General features: G+C 36.1%; 1 protein-coding gene and 1 non-coding gene across 2 annotated transcripts; one reads left to right on the top strand and one right to left on the bottom strand.

Annotated features, from left to right (window-relative positions):
* Positions 1-500: 500 nt before the first annotated feature.
* TRNAQ-CUG lies at positions 501-572 on the top strand. Its single transcript has one exon. It is a non-coding gene; the product is annotated as a tRNA-Gln (tRNA).
* Positions 573-691: 119 nt separating this feature from the next.
* On the bottom strand, positions 692-4607 carry LOC106306840 (probable LRR receptor-like serine/threonine-protein kinase At2g16250). Its single transcript, XM_013743609.1, has 4 exons — positions 2328-4607; positions 1988-2113; positions 1847-1869; positions 692-1573 (listed from the first exon to the last, which is right to left on the bottom strand). The coding sequence occupies exons 1-4, from the start codon at positions 4274-4276 to the stop codon at positions 966-968; spliced, it is 2706 nt and encodes a 901-aa protein (XP_013599063.1). The 5' UTR covers positions 4277-4607; the 3' UTR covers positions 692-965.
* Between the last annotated feature and the right edge of the window lie 5865 nt (positions 4608-10472).

Genomic DNA, 10472 nt, shown 5'->3' with positions numbered 1-10472 from the left:
TGTGATGATGAAGAAGATGTGATGGCGAAGAGGAAGAGATACAAAGATTTCTTCGATGACGAGCTGATGACGGAGGAGCTGTGGGAGATCGCCAATGACGAGAGCATAATTTATGAAAATTAAAAATTTAAATATAATTTAATATAATGTAACTAGAGAATTGTGAGAGACACAATGGTAATTTACCCTATTTAATGAAACTTAAATAAATCAATTTAAGTCTTTGAGTGTTTTTGTGAAGAAAAACCTTATTTATTAAGACTATTTCTCTATAATTTTGTATTTAATCACGTACTACATATATGGTAAAATTAAGACAGAAAAACAGAAAACGTATCAAACTAATTTGATAATAATGATTTTTAGAAAAACAAAACGTAAAATATTTATGCGTGGTTGGAAGAATAAATAATATTAAAAATCAACAAAACGTAAACAATTATGGACATGTTTAATCAGATCTATTATAATATTAGCAAATAAAACGGGTATAACAAAGTGGTTCTATGGTCTAGCGGTTAGGACATTGGACTCTGAATCCAGTAACCCGAGTTCAAATCTCGGTAGAACCTTCTTATTTATCGTAATGCGAAGCTTCCCACTTGTAAATAAAATAGTCAACGGCCATTTTAATTCACACGTTCGGTAGCAGATCAGATGGAATCAAAACGAAGAAAGTGGAACTGAAAAATTTAAACGAAACCAATCTTCCCTTTTAACCAGCCGAGGAAAACCCAATCTCCAAGAATTGAAATTTACAAAGATCTAGAAAATGTGAATTACAATTCTAACCCCGCCAATCCTAACCCAAAAAAAAAAAAAGACAAAATAAATAAGGAGACGAAGAAAAATAATAATCTTGAACAAAAAAACATATTCTATGCTGCTACCTGAGAGGACTCTCTTTGCCTCTGGTTATTAACGACACAAAGAATCGATGAACCAATCCTAAAAATCTTATCCTCTCACCTGAGAACTACATCTTCCCCATAAGCTGCAGGTTCAGGCACAATCTCACTAGACTGCCTTCTTCTCGACGATGAGTTCCCATTGTTATTATTCCTTCCACTGCTCCCTTGCGACCCTGAGTTTATCAAACCCCCACCACCACTTGTTGTTCCTACAGCTTGAACAGCTGTTACATCCGACGCGCTTTGCCTCCAGCTCCCGAATATAGCAGCGTTCCAAGACCCTCTCGACGAGTTTGTTCTCAACCGTGAAGAGCCTGAGCCAGAGTTGGTATCCTCTCTCACTACTTTCAACGGATTCTCAAGTGCGTTCACTATGTGTCTCATCAACGGCCTTCTTGTTGGTTTTGGGTTTAGGCATGACTTTGCGATGATAGCCATCGCCCAGACTTCTTCTAGAAGGTCCTCGTCCACCAATAACGACGGGTCTAGGATCTTGGTCACTAGCTCCTTCTCGTTTGTGCTGATGTATTGCAAAGCTTCTTCCATGTATGCTTTTGCCTCTGCGTTGTCCGGCGAGCTGATCCCGAGCTTCCCCGTGACTAGCTCAAGTAACACTTTGCCGAAGCAGTAGACATCATAGGCGCATGTTGCATTTGCTGCACCTGAACAGAGATAAAAGCAATCAGATGGCTTCAAAAAAATCACAAACATATTGGTTCAGACACTAAACTACAAGTCCCCTACAAATACACCTACGAACCTGCTACTTTGAAACACATGTTACGTTGCTACTAGAGCCTAACAAACTATATGTTATACTAGAAAAGAAGCAATTGCACCTCTTACATACAGATTATACTCCCAAAATGTAAAAAGCTTTAAACTGAAGTTTATTTTGTAATGAAAGTTTTATGATATCCAAAGCATACACATACCTGAAGAGGATGCTTCAGTCGATCTGCAAGAGTAAGAAACGAAAAGGGAGAAGCATTAGTAAAACTCGAAATCGCTTTTTTTAAATGTTTTTGTGACCATACAGCATACAGAGAATGGTTAATGTCATGGAGCACACTTACTGTGGTAAGCGAAGTAAACGAGAAATCCTGCTCTGATAAGCATCACCTTGAACATATGCCTCGCTTAGGCTTCCAAGACGTACCTCAAACTTATCATCAAGAAGTATACTACTTGCTTGCACATCTCTATATCACATTGACAAACACACACACACATGAGTAAGTACTCTCGCTTACTAGACCAATAGAGAAACAAGTAATCAAGGTGTTGCTTCCATCTATGAAGCTAACTCTTAACAATCAAGACTATATGATACTTAGAAGATGTAAACACTTTCACTACAGTAAACAGGATTCTCTATGTCAAATCCTTTCAACAGAACCAAGAGTTTATTAGTACCTATGAACAAGAGGTGGGGAACACTCGTGATGCAAGTAAGCTAGCCCCTCGGCTGCACCAAGAGCAATCTTCAACCTTGTTATCCAATCCAAAGACTTCAACCCATCACCTTCGTTGTCCGACTTCCTAAACAAAGCGCTAGCCAGATCTCCGTTCCTCATAAACTTGTACACCAATAGCTTCTGCCCCTCATTCTCCAAGCAGTGTCCAAGACATGGAACCAGCCTCTGGTGTCCAGCTTTACTCAACAGCTCAAGCTCCGCTATATACCCTTCGTTTTTACTCTCCTTCGTATTGATCTTCTTTATAACAATGGGCGTTCCGTTATCCAAGAAGCCTCGGAACAAGCTCCCGGAGTGGCCACGTTTGATCAGATTGGCGTCATTGAAGTCCCCTGTCGCTTGGAGAAGGTGATCATACGTAAACGCATTCCCAAGACGCGACAAATCAAAGGTCTGTGCTCCTTTAGGTGGCTGAGAAGCTTCGGTTACAGGTTTGGGCCTGTCACCGCCCCCTCCTTGACCCTCTCTGCCTCTTCGACGCATCCATAGAACCACAAGAATGGGCAAGAGAATGAATATCAGAATAAAACCAATCACTCCACCGACTGATGCTAATATAATCACAGTCCTGCGGCTTAGCCCTGTAGAAGAAGCCTTTTTAGAAGTAGGACGTCCGAAATCATCAAAGTCTAACCCTTTAGCTGTGTAGAAGGATGAACAATCTTCTGAAGACTTCTGTCTCTTCTCGTTTTGAAGGCAGTTTCTGGTCAGAGACGCGTTTGCTCTGAGCACATAATCTGGAACCTTGCCTTCAAAGTAGTTACCTGAGAGGTACATGGCACTGAACCTTGTGAGAATCCTTGTGAGCTCGCCGTAGAACATGTTCGAGGAGATATCGACCACATCTGCATTCGGACCAGAGCTAGAGTTCGGTAGCATCCCAGTGAAGTTGTTCTTAGCAATGTCGAGGATCCGTAACTTGGGCAAAGACCAATACGCATCAGGTAGATTACCGGAGAAACCGTTTTCTCTCAGAAGTAAGCTCTGAAGCTGGCTCATAGCACCAAACAGATCAGCTGGTAAAGCTCCGCTCAAGAGGTTGTCACCAATCACCATGTTCCGCAGATTCGTTAACTTTCTAAACTCCAGAGGAACTGAACCAGACAATGAGTTGATGCTGAGATCAAGATCAACAAGATTGACGAGATCTCCAAGCTCTGGAGGAATCGAAGACGAGAAGCTATTGCTTGAGAAGTTCAAGTAGAGAAGCTTCGACAGCAATCCCACACCAGGAGGGATTGGACCAGTGAGGTAATTAGAAGAAACATCAAGACTCGTGAGGTTCAGCAACGAGCTGAACGAAGGAGGAAGAGCTCCGGTGAGCGTGTTCCTAGAGAGATCAAGCTCCGAAAGACTCGACAGCTCCCCTAAACTGCTCGGAACCGAACCGGTGAGACTGTTACGAGACAAGTTCAAACTCACCAAGCTGGTGAGGTTACCGAGTGTTACGGGAACAACACCGTTCACGGAACAAGAGCTAAGATCCAAGACGCGCAATGTCGTCAAACTAACACCAAACCAATAAGGAACAGAACCAGGCAATTCAAATCCAGACGCGTTGAAATAAGCTAAGCGAGTGAGATTAAGGAGCGGATCAACGGCGAACTGAGGATTCTGCTTACCGATCCTCGTCCTCTTGAAACCGGAGATGTTGATCCCGATGATGCTTCCGTTGCCGTCGCATTGTATCCCTCTCCAGACGCGACAGGGATCGCCTTTGATTGGCCAATCGGTTCCTTTTAAACCGAGAGTGGACCTGAGACGAAGCAGAGTGAGCAGCTCGTCGAATCGAGTCCGTTGTTTCGCAACGGCGACGCAGTCGAACAGTAACAGAGACAAGAAGAAGAAGGATGAGACGAAACACAATGCGCTTCTTCGATCCACCATTGTTTATGGACAACACTCTCATCTTCCACTCTCACACATCATCATAAATCACTGACAGAAACAAACCCTAGATTTTTTTAAGCAGAATTAAAACCCTAAGAGATGGTTTGGAGAAGACAGAGACAGATACGGTTCCTACCTTCACATACATTAATAAACCCACCTCTCTCTCTCTCTCTCTCTCTCTCTCTCTCTCTCTCTCTTTCTCTGATAATCCTAATTACTAATCTCAGAGAAAATCATCACTATCCTTAAAATTAGAACTGAAATAGTAAAAAGTCTTTAGTAGAGAGAGAAGAAGATCGAGATGGTTGAGAAAACACTGTCACACTCTTCTCTCTCTCCCCTCTAAACTTCAAAATTAAAAAAAAAAGAGAGAGAATTAAGTAACAAATCAATTAATTATCACTGTACATAAATGACGAAGAGAAAATCTTGTTTAAATTAATTTCAAATTTTAGATATTTTAAGAAACTTTCGTTTTATGGTTGGTTTGACCTTCCCGGTGATCCCGCCGGGAGCCAGCTAAGCGCCGCAGTTAATATTCTAAAAGAGTTTGGGTACAAAAGTTACTTTTTCTAGTTTTATTTTTCTTTTCTTTTTTTAATTGTTATATCAAACTTATGGTTGTGCAGTTTATATATATCATTCATGTAGTAAATTCAGCTTTGCCTGGAAGAGTGAAGTAAAAATCTATTGATAATATACATACACTCTTTTTTTTTTGAATTGATAATACATACATTCTTCCGACCAAAATGCAGAGTTATATTCGTTTTTAGTTTGTTATCTTGTGATAATATGGATTAATTATACGATAAGGAGTCACCATTAATCTTTGGGTGATTAATTAGTTATATAAACTGAATTGTTCAAATTTCCAAAAAAAAAATTAATAAGTTAAACTATGACAATTCGACAAGTTGAACGGAACTGTAAAGTATTTTTAATATGTTAGAACCAATGTTTTTAAATCCGATCTGAACATTCAACCGAACTATTTCGGGGTAATTAGGTCAATAGATCGACCGCGGACGAACCATAGATCAATAGTTTAATAAATTTTAAATATAATTTTATATATACATATCAAAATTGTAACAAATTAGGAATTAGATATATAATAAAAATATTTAACAAAACCAAAATTAATAAATATTTAAATGTCTAATGTAAATAATGAAATTAAAATAAACCAAAAGCAAAACATCAGAAGAATTCTAATAACATGTCAACAACAGAAAGTAAACTAAATAAATAAACAAACGATTATTTTTCTTGCAAACATAAATTATACAAAAAGTAAACTAAATAAATAAACAAACGATTATTTGATGCTCAAATTTATTCTTTTTTAATATGCATCATCTCAAATATTGATACACTAGGCTTACAACTAAAAGAAAAATTAGTTTGATTAAAAATTTATATAGCTAAGTTTTGAAAACCGGAGCATCACATGGAAAATAGCGTCACCATTCATCTAAACATTCATGAATATATAATATAATATTTTATATATAAGATTTTAAGTCAAATTGGATTACATATCGGATTACCCATGAGTTCAATTGGTAATCGAGTCTTGGATTTTAATGATTTTTTTATGGATTTTATCAAATTGTTAAATAACAATTTTTTCTTGAAATCTAAATCGGATTATATATCAAGTCATCGGGTTCCCTGGTTCGACCTTAAATTTGGGTCGATTTTCAAAACATTAGTTGGAACTATATAATATTTAAACAGAGCAAAACATGTGATTGGAAACTTTTATAAGTATATTTATTCAACGAATCATGTGTCGTTACTTTTTCAAAACCTTTACAAAATCATGATTAGGAAGATTCATGAATAGTGAAATATAGGCGCACTTTTAATTATATGTTCAAATAAATAATAATATAGTTAAAGGATAACTTTTCTAAACAGTCTTTGTTCCCTAAACAGCATCTAAAGATCAAAGTGCCAAATTAGATTTTAGTGGAAAGATAAATAACAATTATACTCTTATTTCTAATTTCTAATTTTACTTAATTATTTATTAAATATATAAAAAAAAATATCAAAAAACCGAAAGTAATAAGATCAAAAATATTTTCTGTCAAAATTACCTTATCTGGATACTTTATTTTTTTGAAAATTAAATTTCCCAATTATTTTAGAAATATATTTTCTTAAAAGAAAATAATGAAGGCCTTCATGAATATGTGATATATTCTTAATTTTTTAAAAGAAAAAAGTCTTGAATTTAAGAATATTTTCATAAATGTGTAATAAGTCTTCCTTAGTTATAACTTTAATGAATACTAGATTTTGACCCGCGCTTTGAAAGCGCGGGATATTTTTCGTTGAAAAATTTATTAATCCATCTATTTGTTCACTAATATGTTTAGGCACGTGCGTTCAATTTTCAGTTCGACTGTAATTTTTTTTTTTTTTTGGGTTTCGGTTGTGATTTTTTTTTCGAATTAAAAAATATAGGGACCGTTCGATTATTTGTGAATTTAGGTTTGGTTTCGGATTAATTAGTTTAGCTCTCAGTTTGATTGGGATAAAAATATTAAAACTCGATAAAGTTTTGAGTTTAAATTGGTGCTAGTTCGGTACCTATTTTTTGGATAATACGGTTAAAAATCACATTTTTTTTATTTTTATAATAAAATTGGCTAAATTTAAATATTTAACATATAATATTCTTGTGATTTCGTTGTATTGAGAAATCCGTATCTTACATAGTAATATTTCTTATCTTTTATAAATCTATTTATATTGAAGTTGATTTTAATAATGAAAATAAATTATATTTAAAACTCTTACAATATATAATAACTTCATGAAACCTATCAAGATTTTTTATTTTAAAATTAACATTTATAATACAAAATAAGAACCATTTTAAAATTAATTCATAAAAATAACTATTTTTAATAAGAACAAAATTACCCATGTTTATGTTAACGAATATAAAAAAGTAAAAACTGAGATTTAAAACCTATAGGATCAAAAATTACATGAAGGGTTACTGGTAAATTGGGCTTACAAATCAACGACCAACTTTTGTTTTCTATAACCCAACCCAAAACAGGTTTAAGTATCCTCAAACCGAGAAAATATAATGCTTAGTTTTAGGAGAAACTTGGGGAGAAAGTTGAGGGATCTTCTGTTTATTATCGAATATCTCTATCTTTTAAGATTAGTATTCGGAAAATTCAGTTACCATGTTGATATCACTCAGATTACCGTAAGAAGTGATTTTACTCTCTCAAATAAGAGGTTCAATTGTAGTACTTAGGGATCGAATCCACAGAGAGCTAGGGCACACAATAGACTAAAAATCAAGATTAAGCCAGGCAAACAGTTTATAATGCAGTAAACAAATGAAAGCAAGGTGAACAAATTATTTGTTCGATTGGTTGATTGAGGTTGTAAAGAGTTAGGAGAAATTGCTAGACCTAGGGATTTATCAATCAAGAGATTCAAAACTACAATTCAAGGATGCTAATGGTTTATAGATTAATTCTAGAACTCGATTTTAATAAGTAAGCAATCCAGCTTTCGCATGCAATTGCTAATTAGATGTCTAAGTCCAGTCTCAGCTGTCGCTTGTTGACTTGGAGCGAGTGTCGATCGATGCTATGGCCTGAGCGTCGATCGATACTTCCTTAGACAAGCATTAACGACCTAATCGATTTAGTTCAACTAGATTCCTAGACCAACTCTCGTATGCGCCTAGGTATCTAATCCAGCAGAGTTCGGGTTCTGTTAACTGATTGCACTTTCGTGCCTCTCAACTATCCTATGATTCTAAGTTCAAACAATTAGTCACACTGTCGTGCTATTCTAACAATTCCAGATCCTAGTATTACAAATCACCCTTGTGTAGAGATCTATAGATAATCTAGCATTCCTAATTGATTATCAGTTTGACAGTAAGCTCATGAAATCCCTAAACCTAACAAGATGAATTACTCAGACATGCAAGCAATAACACAAATCATAGTCTGAATAATATAATAAATAAGAAATTAGTGATAAAACCAATGGAGTTCCAATCAATCTCTGAAGGAGAATTGATCTTCTCTCCAAACCTAAGAGAAAACAATAGAATAGGATAATAGAAAGCGTAGCCGTCAAAAGTGGCTTAGAAATAACATAAATAGGGTTCCTGGTCGTCCAAAGATATTCTGGTAATTTGTGGTTTCTTCTGGGCTTCAGTCGGTCATCAAATATGCTCGGCCTGCATTCTGGTATCCATATCGATCGATGTCAAGAGTTCTGCATCAATCGACATACGTTCCTCTTCTCGACAGCTTCCTCTCGCGAGGCAGACTGACCACTCCTCAGCAAAACAGGTATAACTTCTGCTACAAGATGCTGATTGACCTCAAACTGGTGGCATTGGAAAGATAACTCAAATCTATATCTTTTGTCAAAAGATGGGATCAATTTAACGGTGGAAAGGTCTCCATCCATAGCTAGACATCTGACGCGCCTGTGCAGTTCTGCACCTCAAAAGACTCCAAAATCACCATATTACTCCAAATAGACTCTATATAGTAGTAAATATATATTAAAATACTTATAGACCATGGCTAAAAGTGGGTAAAATCCATGGTCTATCAACTCCCTCAGACTTACCCTTTTGTCTGTCCTCAAGCAAAACAAATGGGCAGTCTCTTTGAAAGAGGATTGAAAACAGCAGGGACTCACATGATTTAAAACTTAGAATCATCACCTCTACAATATTGCAATCCACATCTAAGAAGTCATAATCACAAAAGCACATTATACCATATCCTAGCTTAGCAACCAAATTCACCTAGCCAACAACTTAGCAAGGATTTTAAACAAGTATCTAGATCTACAGGTAAAAGTTAGTTCATATCTTTTCTCTCTACTAATTTCTCTCTTTAGTCAAAGTCTGCTTCTATTGCAAGATCATTGACCAAGATTGGACAAGCTTCCATGAATCACAACTTAATGGTGGTTGCCACCAAGTCCTGTTCACTTCTTTTTGACATATATCCAAGAATTCATTTGAACCGAACCTTGATGATTGCCGCCACCAAGTCCCGTTCGAATTCTTTTTGTTGGAATCCTTATAAAAAAAGCCTTAATGGTTGTAGCCACCAAGTCCTGTTCGGATTCCACCTAACTAACACCTATTATATATATATATGTGTGTATTTTTTTTTTGTTGTTTTTTTTTTTAGTCTTGTAAATAAATATCTCTACCTATAAATCTAGGGTCGAAATAGAGAGAGAAAAGGTGATAAATCTACACAAGGCTTTATCTTCCAGACTTGTTGAAGAATCCAATCCCATGTATACCAAGCCCCAAGACAAGCAGTTGTGTCAGGCTTAGTGTTGGAGGTCAGCTTTGGTTCTTTCAAACAATCTCAGCAAGTGTAAATAGTTGACAGGTTGATCCACTTTAGTATCTTTAGTACTATCTGCAATCAGTAAGTCTAGAATGGTGCTAAAGAGTGGTTAGATAACAAGCAAAAATCTAATAAGTTCATTATCCCTTTCTTGGCTCAATAAAACTATTTTGAAAATATTTTGATAAGACCCATTAACACACTAATATCAGTAAACATCCACTTAAACTACACTGTCCCCAGTGTGTATCTAGTCGGAGTTATTGTGATAAATAAATCATTAGTACTCAATTTAACAAGTGAGAACGATATACCTGACTGGATTAAGTGTCGATCGATGGAAAAGAGTTACCATCGGTCGCTGCAAGTAATATACTATCGAGCGATATCGACATGCTCTCATTGATCGATATGCTGGGCAATCGTCTACTCGGATCTTTTATTTTTTATTTTTTTTCTTATTTTTTTTCTAAATAACTAACAAAGACATAATATTAGTAGAACCTCCCCCAGACTTAAACAACACTATCTCCAGTGTTATACAGTCTAAGATCGGTGGGGAAATAAATCATAAGGACAATATTTAACAAGGAAAAACGGTATCCCTGACTTTGATGTGAGTGTCGACCAACACAGTTAAGTGCCGATCAATACTCTTGAAGCTCTGTCTATCGACACAGTTAAGTGGCAATCGATCGATGCTAGTGATGATGCTCTGTCGATCGATGATGCGCAGCCATCGTCGATCCTCGGGCAAACTCATCTTCCTCGGTTCTTTTCCTTTTACCTACGTGTTTTGCTACAGTAACGTT

This window comes from Brassica oleracea, chromosome C7 (genome assembly GCF_000695525.1).
Source record: "Brassica oleracea var. oleracea cultivar TO1000 chromosome C7, BOL, whole genome shotgun sequence".
NCBI lineage: Eukaryota > Viridiplantae > Streptophyta > Magnoliopsida > Brassicales > Brassicaceae > Brassica > Brassica oleracea.
Note: the sequence above shows the minus strand (reverse complement) of the source record. Positions and strands in the feature narration are given on the sequence as shown.

Coding starts and splice junctions, on each gene's coding strand:
- LOC106306840 (XM_013743609.1), bottom strand. CDS start 4,276: ATGGTGGATCGAAGAAGCGCATTGTGTTTCGTCTCATCCTTCTTCTTC. Junction 1,870..1,987: donor CGTTTACTTCGCTTACCACA/GTAAGTGTGCTC, acceptor TTACTCTTGCAG/ATCGACTGAAGCATCCTCTT. Junction 1,574..1,846: donor GACTGAAGCATCCTCTTCAG/GTATGTGTATGC, acceptor ATCTCTGTTCAG/GTGCAGCAAATGCAACATGC.